The 24,028-nt window shown below is 37.5% G+C and overlaps 1 protein-coding gene across 1 annotated transcript in view; it reads left to right on the top strand.

The window, feature by feature from the left end:
• FAM151A (family with sequence similarity 151 member A) overlaps positions 1 to 23,806 on the top strand; it is a 263,196-nt gene extending 239,390 nt beyond the window's left edge. The window contains exons 6-8 of the mRNA XM_044085494.1: positions 10,062 to 10,201; positions 15,221 to 15,358; positions 21,837 to 23,806. Of these exons, the coding sequence (XP_043941429.1) occupies positions 10,062 to 10,201; positions 15,221 to 15,358; positions 21,837 to 22,510 (952 nt within the window). The 3' untranslated portion in view covers positions 22,511 to 23,806. The remainder of the gene's footprint in view (positions 1 to 10,061; positions 10,202 to 15,220; positions 15,359 to 21,836) is intronic.
• Positions 23,807 to 24,028: the final 222 nt, after the last annotated feature.

The following is a 24,028-nucleotide window of genomic DNA, read 5'->3' as shown; positions in this document are numbered from 1 at the left end:
CCTATGAGTTAAGTTTATCTATGGTAATAAAACATCAAAGGCAATCAAGAAGTGGTTAAGACAAATTCAAAATAACACACAGAGACTCAGAAAAGCAGAGATCAAAGGCTGGAACCTTTAATGTTAAGTGTTTCATTAAGTCCTGGGAAAGAATCTGCACTTAAAAGTAACTGCCATTTCAGTCCACGTACTTCAATAAAGGTGTCAATGTCCCCATAAAATACATCCACCTACTCTAACACTAGAAACCTAAACTGAAGAAACCCCGTGCAGTGCAAACTAGGTTTCCTCAACACATTCTTCAAAACCTTGTTTCATATAGCCGCACAATGCTTCTTAATTCTACTCAAAAGTTTCCAAGACGTTCTTCTTGTGTAAAAAACAGTGGTGAAAAACAAATTCTGAGTCCGTGTTCATAGATTAATACTAAGCTAACTGCCATTGTGGGCCATTTTAAGCCTAGCCAATTACCCCATGTGAGAATCAAACCCTGTACCTTGTGTCTGTAAGGTAAACACCTTAACCATTATGCCAACCACCCACCCACAAAGGGAGGTGTGGGAGGCAAAGCCACCCCCCCCCCATATGGGTGGGTTTACTTTCCTTTAGTTTTACTATTTTTTCAGGATGGCCAAGCGGTTACTTACCTGAGGTGGGAAGTTGGTGTCAGGCAAGTGAACTTTCAGTCTACTGAAATAGACCTATATATATATATATATATATATATATATATATATATATATATATATATATATATATATATATATATATATATATATATATGGTTTCCTATGAAACCGTCGAATTGCCATTACGTCGAGTCTGAGAACATTGAGACTACTACATCGAAATTTGAAAACATCGAAAATCAAAACCGTCGGCTTTCAAAACATCGAAATGAAAAACAAACACGCCCATTAAGTTTGTATAGGTACGTATAGTAAATCAAAAATGATGTCCGTTAATCGTAGATATACCCTTAATATCCGTATTTTGAACTAGTACAGTAACAGAAGCAGTCTCTTCATAATGCAGACTTTTTCATTAAACATCCAAATAGTGTTTTATCACACTGCAAAGAAAAACGTGCATTGCCACATCAAAGTTATCCACTTGAAGTTGACAGTTATATATTATAAACAAACGAAAAGTACACCTGAACACGGCGTTTCTGACAAACTTTTAAGTCAAACGTTCACCATGAGCATTATATACATATTTACAAACGTTTCAGTAGACCTCTACTTACAACTTCAGCAATCCAGCAATAGCATGCAAATATCCCAAAGTATCGTATGACTCCTTACTTTGTAGTACCATTTGCAAACGCTGTTCCCGTAGAAGTACCTTCCTTCTCTTTGGTGATGGAGGAAACCCTCCTTCCATACGAAGACGTACTTCCTCAACTCTGTTTTGTTCCCGGGCCAAAGTGCACAATAGAACACATAAATCGGTAGCACGAGTGCCCAATAGGCATTTCAAACGATGATGCCATCCTTCAATACTATTTTGCGTACGAGGAAGAAATTCCAAATTCAGTTGTGAAACATTCCAGAATTCCTTGGGAAACAGGGGAGGAAATCGTATATATGCTGAACTCCTAGCTGCGAACTTCCTTGGCTTACCTAACAAATACCACTCTGTGAAGTATTTCAGTAAAGGTTGTCCCTCTTCAGGGAATGAGTCTCTCAAAACATGAAAGCTGGATAGTACATCTTCTTCATTTAAAAATGGCAGTGCAATTAGAGATTTAACACATATCTGAAAGTGCTGACAACTATTATACAATCCAGCCAATCCTAAATTTTGTAATTTATGCCATATGTTTTGGCTGAAATGAAACAGACATCCCTTAGGAATTATACCATTCAGATTCATTCGTATACTTTTAATAGCGGCTATTTCATAGGTTCATAAGTTCATAGGTTAGTACTAGGCTATCAGCCCTAGGGCCTATACAAGCCTAGCCATAACAATTCCCTGAATATTTCTTCCCACATTATTTACTTTCCTGGACCCCTGTCTAGCAGGGCGACTGACATGATCCCTGGGGTGAATTTCCTTTCTCCCATCCAATCGTCAAGGTTCCTCTTGAAGAGGTCCAAAGAGGCACTCTGCTTGACATGTATGGGCAATCTATTCCAGAGTCTGGGGAGTCTCTGGGTCAGGAACCTATCCCTCCAACATGTTTTGTTTATTGTGATGGCAAGGTTCAGATCCCTGGAGCGTGTAGCATGTCCAACAGCTCTGGGTTTGACACGGCCTTGTATGTTAAGCAGAGATCGCCTCTGAGTAGACGATATGCGACAGAGTATAGCTGGAGTTTTTTAAGGCGGTCAGCATAGGGCATCTGCTTTAGGCCTGTGATTCTTTTAGTGAGGTATTTCTGAGGCCTTTCCAGTTGTTGCAGATGTCTTGAGAGGTACATACCAAATGAGGCATTGTATTCTATAATGGGTCTAATGAGGGATGAGTACAGTGGGACAATGACCTCCTTTTTTCTGGATGAAAAGCCCTTCGTGATGAAGTGTGCCACATAGAAGGATTTCCTGACTGTTGTGGCGATGTGGTTATCGAAGGTGAGACCACTGTCCACCTGTGTCCCTAAGTCTCTTATCACACTTTCTGTGTTTAGTGTACTGCCACCTATATGGTATTTCATGGATACATGTTTTTTCCCAAAGCGGATAACAATACATTTCTTGGCATTGAGCTTGAGCCCATGGCTCTGGCACCAAGCATCTGTTTCTGTAAGGCCCTTTTGTAGAGTATCCACATCATTTGGGGATTCAATAATGGCTCCCAGTTTGCAGTCATCTGCAAACTTTGTTAGCCACAGTCCCTTAGTGTTGACCTGTACTTCAGAGAAGTAGATGCCAAACAAGAGCGGCCCCAGGACTGAACCCTGAGGTACTCCACTTGTCACTTGTCTGGAGCTGGATTTGGAGTCGGCTACTTTTACAGTGTGGGTTCTATCAGTAAGCCATTTAGCAACCCATTGGGTGACATAGGGATTAATGCCCAACTTAGTAAGTTTATCTATGATTCCAGAGTGGGGGATGGTGTCAAAGGCCTTGGCAAGGTCTAGATAGGCTGTGTGGACCACCTTACCCTTGTCCATGGCTCTGGAGACTGATTTAAAGAAGTCAATCAGGTTCAGGAGACAAGATCGGCCCTTCACAAACCCAAACTGGGTGGGGTCCAGTGTTTGAAGGTTGCCAATGTCTTTGTTTACAAGTTCCATGATAATACGCTCCATGGCCTTGCAGATAAGGCTTGTCAGACTGATGGGACGGTAGTTTCCGGGATCCAAGGTGGATCCCCCCTTGTGGATTGGGATAACTATAGCTCTGCGCCACTCAGTGGGCACGAAACCTGAGGTGAGGCTATGATTAAACATGACACTTAGGTGATTAAACATGACACTTAAACTTTCAAAGTCGCATTGAACGAACTTCACAGCAGGTACAATCTTAAGCTCAGACAACATAGCCAATATACAATGCCACATAATGTTATAGCTTTTTAAAGACTTCCTAGGCATTAGTGCATACAACAATGGAAGAGTTCTACTATTAGAACTGAATGACACAAGTCCGTGCAAACTTTACAGCTGTCTACAAATTACTCCCTTATAGAAAAATATTCCATCCACTAACCATATTTTGCATTTGCTCAAGTCAGACAGGTTTTTCACTGTAGTAAATACGAGAACTGTCAACTCTGTAGCTTCATCTACAAATCTTTTGCTGATGAAACAACCTTCCTTTAACTCAAATCTGGATATGTCAATGTTAGAAAGTGTAACAGAATTGCTACTTGACCCTGCACTGTGTATTCGTCGGACTCTTCTCACTTGTTGTAATAATGCTTTACGACTGGGTAGACTTGTAATGCTATTTAAACTAGTAGTAGCCATAACATCATCTACTATTAAACATGGTGTATCACGGGACATTAGAGCCTTTTCTTTCAAATAAGTGCACATCTCATAACGCTGTACCTCTGCTGGATCTCCAGTATGGCTATGGAGATTACTTTTACATAACTTTTCACCATCAGACAAAGAGAGTGTTACACAACGTCCTTTACACTTAACATGTTTCTGCTTGCAACACCAATATCTTTTAACATTTACAGCTCACTCTAGATTATATACAAATCCATCTATAGTAAGTATATCCTTGTTTCGCTGAGATTTGCTAACTGTGTACAACATACCTATTACACCAGGAGAATACATTAATTGTTCCGCCATTGCACTTTGACGTTCAGTAACTGATTTGCACACCTGTTAAATGCCTGCAGATACCGGATATGAAGTGCGTTGTTTATTCTATTTAGGTTACACTAAGTAGAATGTATATTTATGAATGGTACAGGATTAACAAGAATACACCAATATTATGTTCTTACGTTAATCTCGACATTCTGAAAATCGACGATTTTTATTTTCGCTGATTTTACTTGTCGATGTAGTAGTCTCGATGTTCTCAGACTCGACATAATGGCAATTCGACGGTTTCATAGGAAACCATATATATATATTTATATATATATATATATATATATATATATATATATAGATAGAGCTAGATATATATAGATACACACACACACGTGTGTGTGTGTGTGTGTGTGTGTGTGTGTGTGTGTGTCAGTCTCTCGGCAGCTTAGAACAGCTCAGCAAACAGGTAGATCTGATTTAAAACACTGGCTATTAAAGGTAGACAACACTTGCACCACATCACATGGAACACATAGCCCTCCAGAACATGCACCAGCACTGCCTTCACATAAAAACACAAACCACACACCCACCTTCGTGGAGGCTCTCAATAAAAATCTACCCAAACAGCAGAGACCTCCAAGACAGAAATGCACTCGACCACAACACAGCACTAATCACGAGACACATAACTCTCCTAAACAGTGTGCCACTCAACCAAAGCCCCTAAGGCAAAACAACATGCCCCACACACTAGTCATAGGTGACTCGATAGTGACGCACACTAGGTTGAATAAGGAGAAAGTAGAAGTCAGCTGCCTGTCAGGTGCCAGGATCCGCCACATAATGCACACACTCAGGTCTCTCAACAACAGGTACAAATATGATTCTGTCATTGTACATATGGATGTGATTGACCTGAGATGTACCTCCCTGGACTACATGAAAAGAGACATGGAGGAGCTCTAGGATTATGTAGCCCAGGCGGGTATAACCCTAGCCCTGAGCAGCCTCCTACCATCACCCAGAATGATACCACAGTACAAGAAGAAAATGATTGATTTCAACAATTGGCTAAGTTTCTGGTGTCATTCTATGGGGATCCAGTATCTGTCTGCCTGGGATGACATCATTGACAGACCTCGATGCTTTGCCAGAGATGGCCTGCATCTGTCACCCCTGGGCTTCCAGATACTGGCCAAGACTCTTGCCACCCATATAGTGCCTTTTTTAGACAGTGTTCCAAAGACCAAATTGCCATAGTAACAGCTACAAACAAATGCAATCTGAGGGTCATGCTGCTCAGTGCTAGACGTCTAAATCTCAAAATGCCCTCACTCGAAGCACTCCTTAAACTGGAGAACATCATTTGTGCATTAACTGAGACTTGGTTCAAGGCAGCAGAAAGCACCCCTGCACTACCAGGCTATAACTCATTCCACACCTTTCAGCCCCAGAACTTGGACCGAAGCTCCAAAGGCGGTGGTGTTTCCATATTCATAAAGGATGCACACACCTCCAGACTGGTAGCCCAACATAACACATCAGAGATACTTCAGGAGCAGCTAACATTGGTTAAGACAGCGATTCAGGTAGTAGCCTGCTATAGGTCCTCAACCATGTCCCAAGACTCTCAAATCCACGTTCCTAAGCACCCTCGAAAATATTAGGGTCCAACCTAACACACTCATACTGAGCAACTTCAACTACCCCTCCATTAACTGGGAAAACTACTCATGTACCAATACACTTGCCCAATGTTTCCTGGAAATCTTTAATTCCAATCCCCTGGACCAGCTGGTTATTACCCCCTCTAGAGGTAGCAACATCCTTGACCTGGTCATTACTAACATGGGCGACCGTTGCTCTATACCAATAATCAACGCCTCCCTGGTTAGATCCGACCACAAACTAATCACCTTGGAAATCCACCTACCTCCCACCCCCACCCCCACCCCTGCAAAGGTAACCACCATAAAAAACTTCTCCAAAGCTAACTTTGGGCTCCTAAAAACAGAGGTAGCTAACTTTGGGCTCCTAAAAACAGAGATGGCTAACTTCACTGCACCCATGCAATTGGAGAACAGCTGCATGACCACTGAATCATACACTAATGCCCTGTACGAACACGTACACAAATGCATGGATCTCGCCATACACAATATAACCAAGACACTCTCCTCCAAAAAAAAGGAAGCCAATCTGGTGGTCCCCTACCATAAACAAATTCTACAACAGAAGGAGGAAACTGATGCGGAATAAGGTGAAGTTCCAAGACTGGAAAAACTCCCTTATCAGCCCCAACAAAAAGTTGAGATCCCTCATCAAATCCTGTAAAGCTAGCTATGAAAACAGAATTGCAGCAGATAGTGAAGACAACCACAAGGCCTTCTATAGTTATGTAAGGAATCTCCACAACAATACCCAGATTTGCTCAGAGCTGTTGCACAATGGCACCTCCTATACCGAGCCAACAGATATTGCCAATATACTGGCCAACAGATTCAGTGCCAACTTTACCCATCTCTCCCCCTTAAAGGACCAATCACAATACCAGGCACCCAGTATTACTGCTGCACAGGTTAAAATAGCACTGTCCAAGGCCAAAAATACAGCTTCTATGGGACCTGACAATATCCCTGGCTGTATGCTACATGAACTACAGAGTGAACTGGCACCTCACCTGTGTGTTCTGTTCAATCACAGCCTCACCTCAGGCTTTGTCCCTACCGAATGGCACACTGCTACAGTCATCCCTCTCCACAAAGGAGGAGTGACTACAGACCCTGCAAACTATCACCCCATTAGCCTGACAAGTCTGCTATGCAAAGCTATAGAATGCATCATCATGGACCTAATAAACAAGGCTATAGGGAATCTCCAAACTATGGATCCCACACAGTGTGGTTATGTGAAGGGTAGATCATGCCTGCTCAACCTAGTCAACTTCTTTGATTCAGTTACCAGAGCTGTGGATGAAGGCAAGCTGGTTCATACAGCCTACCTTGATCTGGCCAAGGCCTTTGATACCATTCCTCACTCAGGAATCATAGAAAAACTCACTAGGCTAGGCATCAACCCCTATATCACTAGGTGGGTTGCAAACTGGCTCACAGATAGAACCCACAGTGTGAAGGTAGCTAACTCCAAGTCAGACTGCTGACCAGTCATAAGTAGAGTCCCACAGGGTTCAGTTCTGGGTCTTCTCTTGTTTGGCATCTACTTCTCTGAAGTACAGGCCAACACAAATGGACTCTAGCTGACAAAGTTCACAGATGATTGCAAGTTGGGAGCCATAATTAACTCCCCAAGTGATGTTGACATCCTACAGAAAGGCCTCACTGAGACCAACGACTGGTGTCAGAACCATGGCTTTAAGTTCAATACCAAAAAAATGTGTCCTCATCCTTTTTGGGAAAAACCCGGTTCCCATAAATTACCACATCGATGGTAGTCCACTGAACACAGAAGGCGTCATAGGAGATCTGGGAACACAGGTTGACAGCAACCTCTCTTTTGAGCACGACATTGTCACTGCGGTCAGAAAGTCCCTCTATGTGGCACATCTCATTACTAAGGGTTTTGCATCCAGGAAGAAAGAGGTCATTGTTTCCCTCTACTTTTCCCTCATTAGGCCAATCATTGAGTACAATGCCCCATTTGGCATGTACTTCACTAGACACCTGCAACAACTGGAGAGGCCACAAAAGTACCTGACAAAGAGGATCCTAGGAACTTGTCCTATGTGGACAGACTCAAAAAACTCCAACTATTCTCTGTCTCATATCGCCTACTTAGAGGCGATCTCTGCTTGAATTGCAAAGCCATGTCTGACCCAGGTCTATTAGAAATGCTACTTCTAAAGAAATCTCAGTCCCTCCGCACTACACACTCCAGAGACCTCAACCTCATTACCACAATCAACAGAACAAGATGGAGGGACAGGTTCATAACCCAGAGACTGACCATGTATGGAATAGACTTCCCATACATGTAAAGCGGAGGGCCTCACTGGCCCTCTTCAAAAGAAATCTTGATGAGTGGATAGGAAATAGAAAATTCACCCCGGGGATCACTCCAGTGGCTCTACTCAACAGAGGTGCTGGGAACTAAGGTCAGGTGGCATGATGCCAGGGTAATCCTATGGGCTAGGCTTGTAAAGGCTCCAGGGCCATTAGCCTAGTACACACCTATGAACCTATATATATATAGCTACTTAAAATATATGATTGTGGCCATTTCTGCCTTCATCTCAGTCTATAACCAGAAGGATACAGAGAAGTTGATTTTCTTCCCTTGGTCATTATTTTTGTTTAGGACATCACTGAATCAAAAGTTTGGGAAAAAAACTCTAAAATGCACCTCGGAACAGCTAGAAAAAATATCCCTTCTGGGGAATCTGGTGGCACCCAGTTTAATTTAGTTATTTGTTCATCTGTTATTATGGCATAGTCTGCCTCAATCAGGGTGTGATGAAAATATGCAGGAAGAAGCAAAGTTGAGTTAAGATTGAATATCTTTCAATAGCCATAATTTTTCTTCAGGACTTCATTGAATCATATAGATGGGGAAAAGAACTCTAAAATGCACCTTCAGAACATCTAGAAAAAACATAGCTTAATTCAATTATTTCTACAACTGTTATCATAATGCAGTCTGTTCCAATTAGTGTGTGTGGAAAGAATGCAGGAAACAGCAAAATTGAAAAGTAAGGCCGAAATTCATTCCTTAGTCATGACTATTTCAGACCATCACGGAATCAAAAGGGTGTGAAAAAACTGCTAACATGCACCTCAGAACATTTATTTATTTTTAATTTGCTACCCAGAGTAGAGTGCTGATCCCATTGGATCTATTTCAGTCTCAGCTCAAGGGTAAACACAATAGGCAGATGACATTATTTACAGACTGAATGACAAAATGCAGTATATACAAATCCTATGTACATAGTAAATATTATAGTTGGACTGAATCTATAAAGACAATAGATACATGACATTATATTTCAAGTGAATGACAAAACACAATACATACATGCATTATACAAAGAGTGGATATCAACGTTGGCATGCTAACATACCTCAGAAATCTTGACAAAGCCATGAATAATGGGGGGGGGGTGGCAAACACGGATAATTTTTAAATATTGCTTTAATAAACGTAGAAAGTTGATAGAAATCAGGTTTTGGATTAGCCTGGATTTTATGAAACTATGAACTCTGAAACTCAGATGTTTGTCATTATTTTCTGACTTCATTCTTCAATGATTTGTTACAAAGCCAACAAATTATGAGGAACAGGCCAAAAACATAAGGCGAAAATCTGGACAGCTGAGTTGAGAGGTATGCATATTGAAAGAATCAAAATGAGAAGTAAAGACAGAGCAAGCTATGCAGACAGAAGCAGGGTAGGAAAAGATTAAGTTATATGACCAGAAAGATAGAAGCTGTATTTTCCTAGATACTTCTAATGTGCTATTAGTTCTGATCAGAAAATGGCGTAAGAGCAATGATCTTTACGAAAAGAAGGGAGGAATGCCCGCAGTTTGGGACCAAGGACTGAGGAATTTATTTGGGGAACCAGCTCTCAGATTAAATGGATTTATATGCATCTGTAATTCAGGTAAATGAGTGCAGTGAATACTGCCTTACTGCAATAAAAATATCTACATTGACAGAAATATGTGAAAATGAATAGATATTTCAAGTATAATTCTAAAAGCCTGACACTTTGTGTTTGTTTGATGGTAAAATAAAATGTTTGTTGTCTGAACATTTCATCAACATAAATACATGATCTCTCTGTCATGTGATTTTTTTTTAACTATCTTTAGATACAGTTTGACTCTCTGGCAAGGCAGTACAGACCCTGTCACAATAGAAGATCTGCTGTTTGTACGAGACAACACCAGACCTGAGCAGGTTTACTATGACATTTACGATCCTGTTTTGTCCCAGTTCAAAGAAATTGCATGTAAGTTCTTCTGCCTTCTTTTCTTTTGCAGTATGAATTAAACATTCCTAATGTTCAGAAACACTGGGGATTTGTTCTACATTTCTATATATGACTTTAGTGAATGTTCTGCTTGAACTTCAACTAGAATATGAAAGTAAAGTATTATATTAACAGGTTACATATAATTTCCTGAAGCTGCACTCTTAAATTTGAACCCTCTAACCCAAAATGCAATTTCTATTTATGCTATTTTTACAAGTACTTTGGTAGCACCAAGCAATATGTATACCATGATTCAGTATTTTCTTGATTGAGCATTTTTAGGCATTTTTCTTATGTACTGTTGTCAAAATTCACATATTTCTTAGCTATCACTGGCAAAGCTGATCTTCACCAAATCGTATAGTCTAATAATCAGCTACTTCCCAAAGTTCCCCCATACCTGTAGATACTGTCCCAGAGTCCTTTTTTGCCATCTAGATTGGATGGGAGATAGGAAATTCACCCCAGGGATCATGTCAGTCGCCCTGCTAGACAGGGGTCCAGAGAAGTAAATATTGTGGGAAGAAATATCCAGGGAATTGTTATGGCTAGGCTTGCATAGGCCCTAGGGCTGATACCCTAGTACCAACCTATGAACCGATTAACCTATCTACATAGTCTAACTGTCCCGTATCACCTGTGTTACCGCTGTGCATGCATGCATTGCATGTGTGTATGTGTGTGTTGTAGCTGAATGTCTGCATACGTCTGTGCATCTATACTTAGGCGTGTATTTATGTATATGGTGAGCAGCCAGTCATTGATGCTGAAGTAGCTGGCAGCATTACGCTAACCTACATTCACAATGTAGCCACTCACTGTCCTGTTTACTAAAGCCCCATGCAGAGGGTGCAGTACCATCCTCTGCTTGCTGCAGTGGTCAGATTTCTCTTTGTTTTGCATTCTGCTGTTTATGTTGCTGCTGACAGTATTTTCAAAGCTGTCACTTCACCTAGTGTATTTCTCATATAATTTCCTATCTAGCTGCTTTTCAGATTCCCCTTTGTTCCTAGCCTCTGCTATAGTTTTCTAGTCTCTCAGGAACCACAGTTCCCAAAGCAATACCTAGAACAGGATTACACTTACAAGCATCTTTCTTCATGTCAGTTATCTTTCTCAGGATCTGGCTGTAACCTTACAATCTGGTAATCAGTACCACAAATGGCAGGCTCCTTTTGAACTATCTGGTCATTCATTAAGTACACTACACACTCGGCTACTTTCTTGATTAAATCAATACATTTTTTAGTTATGTATGTTTTTCAGAGATTACATTTGTTACGAAAATATCAATGAATTTTCTTTGCAACATGTATTCCTGTATTAAAATACCAAGATGCAGTTTTCCAGGATGGTGGCATACCAGTAGCAGGGAATGAACTGATGTCCATTAATGAGGCTATTAAAAAGCAGTAATCTTCACTAATCTTCACTAACCTTCAAGTTTCACAAATGCCCAAATTTGATGCACCATGTCATGACAGAGACAGCTTCTTCCTTTAATGTCTTCAATTTTGTTTGATTTCAATAAGCATTATTCTGTTTTATGTGGTCACTGGAGTTTAGCTCCTCAGATAAATTTAAATATTTTTTACCCCTTAAAAAGAGAGATACATAAATGCTGTCTTCAAGTTTAAAACTTACTGTGGATTCCAAAATGGTGGACAGCCTGTAAGCACACTAACAGTGCAGCTCCTGCATTCCTATACTGTAATCTGACTTCAAACCAGAGCATCACTTAGGAAAAGTATACCAAACATCAATGGATTAAAGCAGAAATACGAGTACTTACTTGTTTCATCTTTATTTTTCAAAGATTCTCTCATTCTGAAGGAAAAATAATTACTTGTTGGAAACAGAGCCCTGAACCGCATGGTGTGGATTCTTTAAGACTAACAGGCCTAATAAGAGGAAAGTAACAAGAAAAACAACTTTCATAACAAGACTTATCATTTAAAATTCTGCACTACTATTAGGAATCTAACTATACAAGATTAATGGAGAATCAGCCAGAAAGGATGGAAACTGTAATCACAAAAAACAAACTGTCAGCAATTACTACTCTTGAGAAAGAAACCACTTCTAAAAGGCAAAAAATTAACAAGCAACAACAAGAAGCTGATAAAATGTCTCAAAGATTAAAACAGGAACAACCCTTAACACAGGAAAATCTGAAAACTGCTTTACAACCTTTACAAACAGAAGTGCAGGGTTTCTCTCATAAGCTAACTACATTTGGCTCTACTCTGGACCAAATTGTGCTTAGGCTTGAACAAAATGAAGCTAAAATTATGGACAATGAGCTAAAAATAAATGAACTGCAACAAAAAGCACAAACCAATGACACCATAATTAAATAATTACAGCAAAAAATGTTAGACTTGGAAGATAGAAGCTGGAGAAATAATTTTATCATAAGAGGTATTCCAGAGAGCTTTGATAATTCACAACTTATTCCAATAATAAAAGAAATACTAAGCTCTCTTCTGGATAATAAAAATCTCCTGGATGAGATACTGATCGAAAGAGCTCACAGAGCTATAAAGCATACACAAACAAGTGATCTTACTAGACAAATCTATATCAGACTGATTAATTCAGCACATGTTCAACAGATACTGTCAGCTTATAAGATTAAAAAGAATGTTACATGGAGAGCGCATAAAATTATGATTACTCAAGATCTTCCTTTACAAATTAAACAAAATCGACAGAAACTCATCAAATACTGCAATTACCTCATTGAAAATAAGATTAGTTTCCAAATGAGATATCCTGCAACTTTAACAATTTATTACAAAGAAGAAAAAATATCCTTGGAAACACCTGACCAGGCAAAATTCACCTTTCTGTGTCTCTTCAAAGTAAATCCTGCCTGAGACAACTCTTTTCATATATTTTAATCCAAAAACAACATTTGGAAGGCTAAACAAGTGCTACAGCTCCAAAGAACTACAGGACAGAAGAATATACCACTCTTATGGAAAATTTTAAACAAATGGATGTGGAATGTGTTTGAAATAACTCTGCTTACTTGCCTGTAAAGAAAACCACTTTGCTACACTGTAATACTTAAGGTACTGTCTTTTAGTAACTGCCTTTACATTTAAAAGTTACAAAGCTACCTAACACTGTCTGCATAGAGAAATGACTTTAAAGTGCATTTACAGCTTACAAAAAAGACGTGTTAAATTACATTTAAAAAATGGGATATAACCTTCGATATAATAGTTTAAGTAGTGTAAATATTAGACATAAGTAGTTTTAGTTAAAATGTATACTCATTATTCTACTGGTATAATCATTGAGTTGCTTTTAAGTAAGTCTATGAGCAAGGTACAAATGCCCAAATTTGAGAAATGCTATAATAAAATAACCAAATTTGCAGTAAACTCTAACAATAGGAAACAACACTCCTTAGCCCACATCACCTAGCTCTTTCCCTGCAAACTACAATACACAGATGTGTCTATAAGCCAGAAAATAGCCCAGACCATAACAACTTAATACAACAGTACTCCCCATAGAATTTTACATTCTAGAAAATTAGTATTACTCACTATAACCAAATCATCTAGTATTGCAGTTAACTCTCTATACTGAAATAGTGTAGCTAAACTATGGAACCACATCCCACTACCAATGAAATCCATTCAGAATGCAAACACATTTAAAACAAAACTAAAACTTCACCTATCAAATCAATGGATCTGCTCTTGTGTATCTCCAGAATACATGCCACTATGATCTTCAGCTTGTCATATTGTCTAACCACAAATCACACTATCTATTATCTATTTGACAAAACCACTAAATACCCCCTTCAAATACTTAATGTTCAATACTTACTAATGCATAAATATCTTTTATACTGAATAGTTGCCTTTATTTCATATGAATGCAGTCTAATTAGCAAATGAATGTCTGTTCATTTATATTACTGAAAACATGTTTAAAAATGTTTGTTATATGTTGGAGCTTTTCTCCCCTCACCTCCACTGAAAAGGGTATTTTAACTAAACCCAGTTAAACAAACCCAGTAAACAAAAGCAAAATAAAATATATATATATAAAGAAATACATGAAAGCATTCTTTTGTTACTTTTGTTGACAGAACAATTATGTTTGTTGTCTTATGTAAGTCAGTGAAATGTTTGCCATACTTTACTAAATTTTCAGCAAATGTTTCTATACAATTGTCGTTATCATAGCAGTGTCACATGTTTAAACTCAGCTGCCACAGGTTGGACATCAGTGGCTTATTGTCTAAGCAGCAGGCTGTCCCTGTGCTGTAAAGGGATGAAGGCCATACTGCACCCCAGATGACCCTGGCTCAAGTAGTGCCACAGATGCTGGCGGGACCAGATTGGGGGAAGAATAAGACTGTATGGCTGATATTGACTCGACCGTCCTGAGGGGAGGCAGGCAGCCTAGTTTCACTGCAATTGCAGTTTTAAGAGCATAGTGGGCTCTGTGCTTCATGTGGTGAACCACATGGTCAAGATGTTACACATGAGCCAAAGTGTGCATGCATCTCCTGAAGGCATAAATTGATTACCTCACAAAGCTGCTGCTGCGGGGTGGGAGGGGGCTTAGGGGATAATCCCTAGGACCAATATGATACTGCATCAGCATCCTTGAGCTCCTCATTGGCCCTAGATGATGTGAACTGACATGAGCCTATGAGAAGCTAAGGCTGGTCTGCTGGATGAGGTGAGGAGCTGATGTAGGTGACTACCAGTTGGGGAAGAGAGAGCAAAAAAAAAAAACATATCTAAGCAGTACAGCTTGGCAATTTTAATTTCAGGGAGGTAGGATCCAGCACATTATCGGGCTGTGAGTAAATGGATAAATTAAATCAGTCACAGGGCTGTCATAGAACTAGAGATAAATAACTGCTTTCCTTCAGAGGGAATTCATTATATCTTTATAAAAAAAAAAAAAAAAAAAAGATTTAAGACATAAATACTAACTTTCTGTTTTTATACCCTTTAGTGAAACAAAAAAGGAAACGGAGATTTTATCCTGGTGGAAACTTAATTGACTACATTAAACCTCAGGATCTGAATGCAATGTACATTAAGTGGTATAGTAGCTTATATGAAGACCGTGACCTGATGTCAGTATTTAAAGGTAAAAGCAAAAATAATTTATTGTAAAAAAATCAAAGGCTGAATATTCATGTAATTTCCTTTGTGAACTATGCATTACAGGAACTTGGAATGTAGAAAGTTTTTCAATAAACAGTTTTACAGATCCCCCTACCCAAAAAAGGACAGTGGATGATATGAAATTAGAGAGCTCAATTTTTTTTTTTTTGGCATTAGGTAGGTGCAATGTTTAGGGCAAAGCTCTAAAACAAATAGTGCCTGCTAAGACAGTGCTTCAGTAAGTACCACTAAATGATTTCTTTCATTATACTGTATAGTCCTGTTTGTCTAATTTACACCTGAATTATGAAAGCCCTTCATAGTCAGTGTCAAAAACTATAGCACAAAGCATCAGTTACACAGATCCCAAAAGGTGTGCATTACTATGAAATTATTTAATGAGCTCACTATGTGTCCTTTCTTAAGAATGTTCACCCTTGCACTAGATGTTACATTTCTAATAGCTTGCAATGTCAATGTGTGCCTGCATGCCTATTGTTTGCAGATTGCACTGGCAATGAAGTAACTCATGATATCAGAAACAGCTGCCCGCACATATCCTTGTCATTATGATGGTGAGGATATGGCCTATATAATAAATATAGTGGATTATGGTAGTGAGTACAGAAGTCCTATGCCTACAAGTGCATCCTAAATGAAGTAGGGTAGGGTCATGTTGCCATCATTTAGTAAGATGTTCCATAATGTTGGCAGCAGGGATGACTGCCACAGCCTAAACATACCTGTAGGTCTGTTACAGATGTTGTAAGCCATGTGGTGACTGCTTATGCACACCAACGTGGAGCAAATAAATCTGCTGTATGTATTCCCATATCTGTCCCTGTAGCTATTGTATGGCTAGGCCCCAGTAGCTATCTATTCAAATATATTCAACAAGAGATCCGACTAAAGAAACTGCAGCCCAGAAGATAAAGTCAGTTAAACGCATCCACCACAGCTCGGACACCAGGAATGATCTTTCTTCCGTTTATTTAACACAAAGCAGTACACCATAAAACGTATTCCACAATATAACTAAGTTAACAGCTGTTGATGTTGGTTAAGCGCTTTCATCTGTAATATGACAGACTTCCTCAGAACCATGTTTAAACATAAAATAGTCCTATTTAAAGGAATTTTGGCGCCAATTATTCCCAAAACTTTTAATTCCATTTTAAAGGGCTATGCACTTTATCTGATCTGATTCGTATAGTATAACAGTATAACATTCAATTCTATACATCTGGTGGTTACCAATAGCGTTATATAAACATTAATACAAATTCTAAATAAGTTCTGAATGCCATGTTAATACCAAGTATTAAAACAACAATATATAAGATATTTAATATTTAAACAGTGGATAGAGAGACATCATCAACAAATTGACTACAAGAAAATCATGCCTTAAAAAATAAATAATAATGAAAAAAATGTGTTAAAATATGTGGTGTTGTATTTGATACCCTTTCTTCTCATAAGTTTAAAAAGACGGCTATTGACCGATCAAATTGTGATGTATGTCTTCAAAAATGTGTAAACATAGCCATTATAATAAATATATTTATGAATAAAAATGAAAAGCGACCATAATGGTAAAAACCGTAATAATAAAAAATTAAAAAATCACAATTGTGGCTCTAACTCTAAATATAATCAGTACAAAAAGAATGGAATGATGTGACCTAATGGGATTACATAAAACACACAATGCATGTTTTAATTATAAAATGTAAAATATGAAGTATGAAATATGAAATGTAATGATGAAATGATGATTGTAAGTGGGTAAATGTGACAATATGTGTATGAATGTATATATATGTATGAGTGATATGTTAATAAATAATTAATTGTATATAAATAAATAAATATATGTATATATAAATTGATAAAATTGATGTGTATTAATATGGTAATAATATTAGATTGTGTTTGTATGTACAAGAATGTGAATACAATGGTATGAACATTAACAGTTGTGTGTAAATGGATATAAGGACAAAATAAGTGTGGTAGAACAGGTGTATAGGAGTGTATAATTGTTGTTGTTAAAATACAAGTGAGCCTATGCACCAATAAGTGTAATTGTAATGGATTCGCCATTGATAATATAAAATTAATATATAATTGACATGGTATAATAGTCTGTACAACCACTCAGTTCTCTCTATGGAAAGAATAAATATGTGAAACTGGTAGGAGGTAGTCTCATGAGTCCAACTGCAAAAAGGGTTTTATACTTATAAAATCATTTAACCCAGGACTCGTTGTGGCATCACATAAGATCTGCCATCTACTTTCTAATGCTGACAAACTTACTTTCCAATTCCCTCCACTAATTCCTACTTCAACTTGATCTCAGTCAACCAAGTTAATATAGGCCACAAAAGAATTGATTTGGCCATTGAAGAATATCTTTTGGATAATCGAATTTCCAATGAAATTTACCAATTCATTAGAGTTGAATTTCCCAAAATGGCAAACATTATAGGTATACCAAAAATCCACAAAAGTTTAGAACAACCTCCCTTTAGACCGATTATTTCAGGATCTAAATCTAAGACTTTTAAAATAGGGGTAACTATAGACCAGTGGACAAAACATGTATACCAGAAGGTTACCCATTTAACAAAAGATTCTTGGGATTTATTGGGGAAACTCACCCTTGATTTATGGAGGAAGGACTTAATTTTTCTCACTATCGATGTAATTGACCTTTTTTCAAGCATACCTAGAGATATAGGTCTTGAATATTTTCATAACAGTTTATGCAAATTTTCTACATTGAGTTGGGATAGGATCAGTTTAACTGTTGATATGATGGGGTTGGTCCTTGATTATAATTACTTACAATTTCAGGGTGAACTCTTTAGGCAAATCAAGGGTGTGGCCATGGGCGCGTCTTGTGCCCCGATTTATGCCAATATGGTCATGCTGGAATGGGAGACAGAGTATATATTTAATAGTGAATTCTTCAACAAGATTGTGTTATACACTAGATTTTTAGACAATTTGTTTATATTGTGGAATGGTACAATAGAGGAGATTCATAAATTTATGGACTATATAAATAACACTACGGAATTTTTAAAATTTACACACTGCATTGAATTAGAGGGAATTTCATATTTGGACACACATATTAGCAATAATGGTAAAAATTTTGAGTCCAAAATTTATAGAAAGAAAACTTTCTCTAACGATTATTTAAATTAAGAAAGCAGCCATCCACCCCACATATTCAGTAACGTATTTAAAGGGCAGTGTATTTGCGCTGCTCGTATGTCTTCAAATAGAAAAGTTATGGAAATGGAATTGGCGGGGATTTACGAGATGTTTGTCAATCGAGGTTATCCGAAAGGTATGTTAGACAACATCAGCGATTATGTCAAGAAAGAGTGGGGCAAAAAATTTCAACCCCTATTAGGTGTTCCCTTTATTAAGACAAACAGATCGGAAGAACTATGTGACAAGCACGTGTGTGTGATTAGGTTCAATCCTTATTCTAATATAGTTAAGGAAGTTCTAAATAGATATTGGGACATTCTTATGCTATCAGGGAATGAGGGTAGATGTGTAGGCAACCGTCCCAAAATAGTGTATAAAACATCACACAATTTGAAGCACTTATTGGAACAGGGAAGTGCAAATAAAAGACCTACCAAAGGTACCTCTAAATGTGGTTCATGCAACCAATGCAAGTATATTAATACTAACAAAATTATTAGACTAAATAATGTTACCAAGACACGTATCAAGTGTTTCACTAACTGTAACACACAGAGGGTTGTTTATCTTGCCACATGTATATCCTGTTCGGCTTACTATGTCGGTAAGACCGAAAGGAAGTTTAAAACTAGGATATACGAACATTTATATAAAATAAAAAGGCAAAATAACAACAATGCATTGAGTAAACACATTTCCGATAAAGGTCCTACTCACAGTTTCCTTTTCGCTATTATAGATCAAGTTGAAGTAGGAATTAGTGGAGGGAATTGGAAAGTAAGTTTGTCAGCATTAGAAAGTAGATGGCAGATCTTGTGATGCCACAACGAGTCCTGGGTTAAATGATTGTATAAGTATAAAACCCTTTTTGCAGTTGGACTCATGAGACTACCTCCTACCAGTTTCACATATTTATTCTTTCCATAGAGAGAACTGAGTGGTTGTACAGACTATTATACCATGTCAATTATATATTAATTTTATATTATCAATGGCAAATCCATTACAATTACACTTATTGGTGCATAGGTTCACTTGTATTTTAACAACAATTATACACTCCTATACACCTGTTCTACCACACTTATTTTGTCCTTATATCCATTTACACACAACTGTTAATGTTCATACCATTGTATTCACATTCTTGTACATACAAACACAATCTAATATTATTACCATATTAATACACATCAATTTTATCAATTTATATATACATATATTTATTTATTTATATACAATTAATTATTTATTAACATATCACTCATACATATATTTACATTCATACACATATTGTTACATTTACCCACTTACACTCATCATTTCATCATTACATTTCATATTTCATACTTCATATTTTACATTTTATAATTAAAACATGCATTGTGTTTTTATGTAATCCCATTAGGTCACATCATTCCATTCTTTTTGTACTGATTATATTTAGAGTTAGAGCCACAATTGTGATTTTTTAATTTTTTATTACTACGGTTTTTACCATTATGGTCGCTTTTCATTTTTATTCATGAATATATTTATTATAATGGCTATGTTTACACATTTTTGAAGACATACATCACAATTTGATCGGTCAATAGCCGTCTTTTTAAACTTATGAGAAGAAAGGGTATCAAATACAACACCACATATTTTAACACTTTTTTTCATTATTATTTATTTTTTAAGGCATGATTTTCTTGTAGTCAATTTGTTGATGATTTCTCTCTATCCACTGTTTAAATATTAAATATCTTATATATTGTTGTTTTAATACTTGGTATTAACATGGCATTCAGAACTTATTTAGAATTTGTATTAATGTTTATATAATGCTATTGGTAACCACCAGATGTATAGAATTGAATGTTATACTGTTATACTATACGAATCAGATCAGATAAAGTGCATAGCCCTTTAAAATGGAATTAAAAGTTTTGGGAATAATTGGCGCCAAAATTCCTTTAAATAGGACTATTTTATGTTTAAACATGGTTCTGAGGAAGTCTGTCATATTACAGATGAAAGCGCTTAACCAACATCAACAGCTGTTAACTTAGTTATATTGTGGAATTCGTTTTATGGTGTACTGTTTTGTGTTAAATAAACGGAAGAAAGATCATTCCTGGTGTCCGAGCTGTGGTGGATGCATTTAACTGACTATCTTCTGGGCTGCAGTATTCAAATATATTGTATAACTATGTAATCCCTTTGTTGGTAGCTGACATCCTACCGGTCCCTGCAGTATATAGTCTCCAGCTCAGTGTCATATGTTCACTGGTGTCTGCATGTGCAGAGGATTAGATGGACTGCAGAGTTTGGAAAGTTTCAAGCCTGACAAAAATTATGTCTTGCTACAGGCATTTAAGATACATGGATGATACCTGTTGGGGCAAGTGAGTGTACACCCACTATACTGTGGCTCTGCTAAGAGGGGCAAGGGAGTGCTAACCAGTTCATATTAGACCACGTGTTACACATTGTGGTCCATGGCATGAGTCGTGAGGCCACAACCACATATTACAGCAGTGTCATAAGCATGTTACTGATATATCAAACTGTTCCAAGGTACATCCACATTTCATGGCAGGTGAGATGACAGTCGCTGTGGAAACCACCTTAGAGCAGTATGCTGACCAATTCAGTCCCTGACAGTTTTGAAACTACATGACCCCAGTCAGTAAGCAGCAAAATATCTCAACAAAATCTAGTATGTATTCAGGAATTTGTGCTACTTTGAACTTGGTGTGTATGGACTGGGGCTTTAACATCACCATATAAGTTATACATTTTTGTGAGTTTTATGCAGCATTTACTGTTCAGTATGGCCTTGCAGTCCTCTCCCTCCAGTAATATAGCTAAAGTGAGCTTTTTAAACAGCACAAACAAAAATGGGATAAATCTAAATGCTATTTACAGTTCTAAAAACAAAGCAAAGAGAATAACCGAGCTTATGTTTGAAATAGAGTTCAAATGTAAGTGAGCAATTAAGAGAGTTCAGCATGCTGTAAACCTTAGAAAATGTTTTGATGTCCTAAACTAATCCAGTGTTTGAAGCAAGTTGTTTACAACGGCCATTGCATGATGTAGTTTCATAGCGGTTATTCACTCTGCTCTCAAAGAACAGTATCAGCTTTTAAGGCAGAACAAAAGAAAACAAAAGAAGGCTGTATAATAAAACATTTAAAGCTACAGATAATTGTTTATATAAAACTTTTTTTTTCTTTTTGCAGATAATGATGGAGGCATTATAGCATTTAAAGTTGGTCTTCAATCAAACAAATATGACATACCCACACCAGTAGTAAACTCAACATCTGTCACTGATCTTACTTTAGACAGATTTTTGGATATATTGTTGGCATCTCAGGAGTCTTGGGGACTATACCTTGATATCAAGTCTCCTTTAGCACTAAATCTAACGCTTGATATTCTTAGACAGAAATACAGAGATAATCTCCTATACAACCCTGTGTGGATAAACATGGATGTGTCCTATGGACGATTCTCCGCTCCTGGATATATAGAAGGAAAAGAGTTCTTGAGAACCATCAACAAAATATTTCCTTTTGTTACTCTAGCCATTGGTTGGCCAGCTGAATCACTAACCCAAGGTTACACAGATACATTAGTCGAGGATATGCTAAGCCTCTGCAGTGGAGTTTGGCAGGAGGTATCATTTCAGCTGAAAGCTGCAGCTGTTGACAAGTCATGGCAGCCCATTTTTAAGTTGTTAGAAAGCTCTCCCAGCTACAGTGTAACCATAGGTCATGAACATGAAGATGGCACCTTTGATAAAGGATTTAAAGGTTTACTGGATATCCAAGCTTATGGTCCCCAAAAAGTGTTCTATCACCTTCCACAGGATTATTTAAATACTTTCTTTGAAGACATTATCACATCTTAGGAACCTCTGGTCATTTTGTTTTTATCCAAGCACAGCAAAAGTGATACCATTTGCTTTGTGCTAAAACCATCCGAGAATATAAATTGTTCCTGCATAAATATTTACTTTGCTAGTGTTGCACTGTAAAATGCACCTTTTTTTAAGAATGTTGCATACATACTGTAACTCTGTCTCTCCTGTGTCTCTCTCTATCTCTCACCAGGAAGCAGTGTCTCATACTAAAAGCCAGCATGGGGCTGGGTCCCTGAGATATGCAGGCTTATATACATATTGCAAAGATTACTATTATTATTAGTAGTAGTATTAGTATTACTATTTTGAGGATTTTGTCATGTGATCATTTTTCCTTTGCTTATATAGTAGTTGTGACTTTTCCTGCATTTTGCTCCAGCACTGATGATTTCTATCTCTTCTCTCACCAAGCAGTACGTGCATGTACCCTACCCCACAATACATGTACCACCCCATCTTTAGCATATCCGCACTGCTAATTTTTTTCTTACTCCATATTCTCAGTACAGCTGAAAGACAACTTGACACATGCAGCCTTTTTTGCCAGGCTGAATAACAACTTTTACAGGAATGATATGATGTCAAAAGGACCATTTTCTCTTTAGTGCAATAAACTGAAAGGAGTATTGCTGGATACCTAGTGCAACACTTGAAGGATAGAACTGACTGTCCTCTGTGTAAATGCTGTAAATAGTCATGCCTTGCATTTTCTTTGTCACTAGATCTCCTCCCTCCTTGCTCTAAAACACAGTCCTACAAACAATACCATTTGTTTGTCTGTAAGGTAACATATAGATATTCTGACTTTCTCTTAACATTCTTCTCAGTTTTTTTCTCCAGTTCTCTTCATCCACTTTCCATGTATATTACAAGTTCTAAGGATCTCCAGTTTCTCCCTCTTGCACAACTCTACATGGTTTGCCCCATTCAGAGACAATGTATTAAACACAACAGATGGCCTAAGTTCTCTGCTGAAAGAACTGTTCAGACACTTCTTTATTTTATAGAACATTTGTAGATGTTTATCCTTCAAATTATATTATAATACACTACTAAAATTATATGACTTCTCTTTTTACATTTATAAATTTGCATCTTAATGGAATTTGTATGACTTCTGTTTAGGTTTGTTACTCTACTTGGATCTGAGAATAACCACAAGTGATGAAATCACCTTACATGTTCCTCCCTTGAATTTCTAGTTCCCAGGACATCTCTGGAAATAGGCTAGCTCCACAGGTATTTGATCAGTTATCAAAATGTAATAAATAAAAGCAAATACATCTCTGGAAATAGGCTAGCTCCACAGGTATTTGATCAGTTATCAAAATGTAATAAATAAAAGCATATACATACACTTTATCAGCATAGAGTCTATTGCATTTTAGATACACTCAATTATTTCTTAGTATAGCTTAACATGGTCATGTTTTATGCATGCAGATGGAATTATGTAAAGCAATAGTAGCACACTGAGATTTAGTTTAATGTGACATCAGCACAGTA

The sequence above is a fragment of the Protopterus annectens genome, chromosome 10.part0, assembly GCF_019279795.1.
Source record: "Protopterus annectens isolate FY-2018-M chromosome 10.part0, PAN1.0, whole genome shotgun sequence".
NCBI classification, from domain to species: domain Eukaryota; kingdom Metazoa; phylum Chordata; order Ceratodontiformes; family Protopteridae; genus Protopterus; species Protopterus annectens.
Note: the sequence above shows the minus strand (reverse complement) of the source record. Positions and strands in the feature narration are given on the sequence as shown.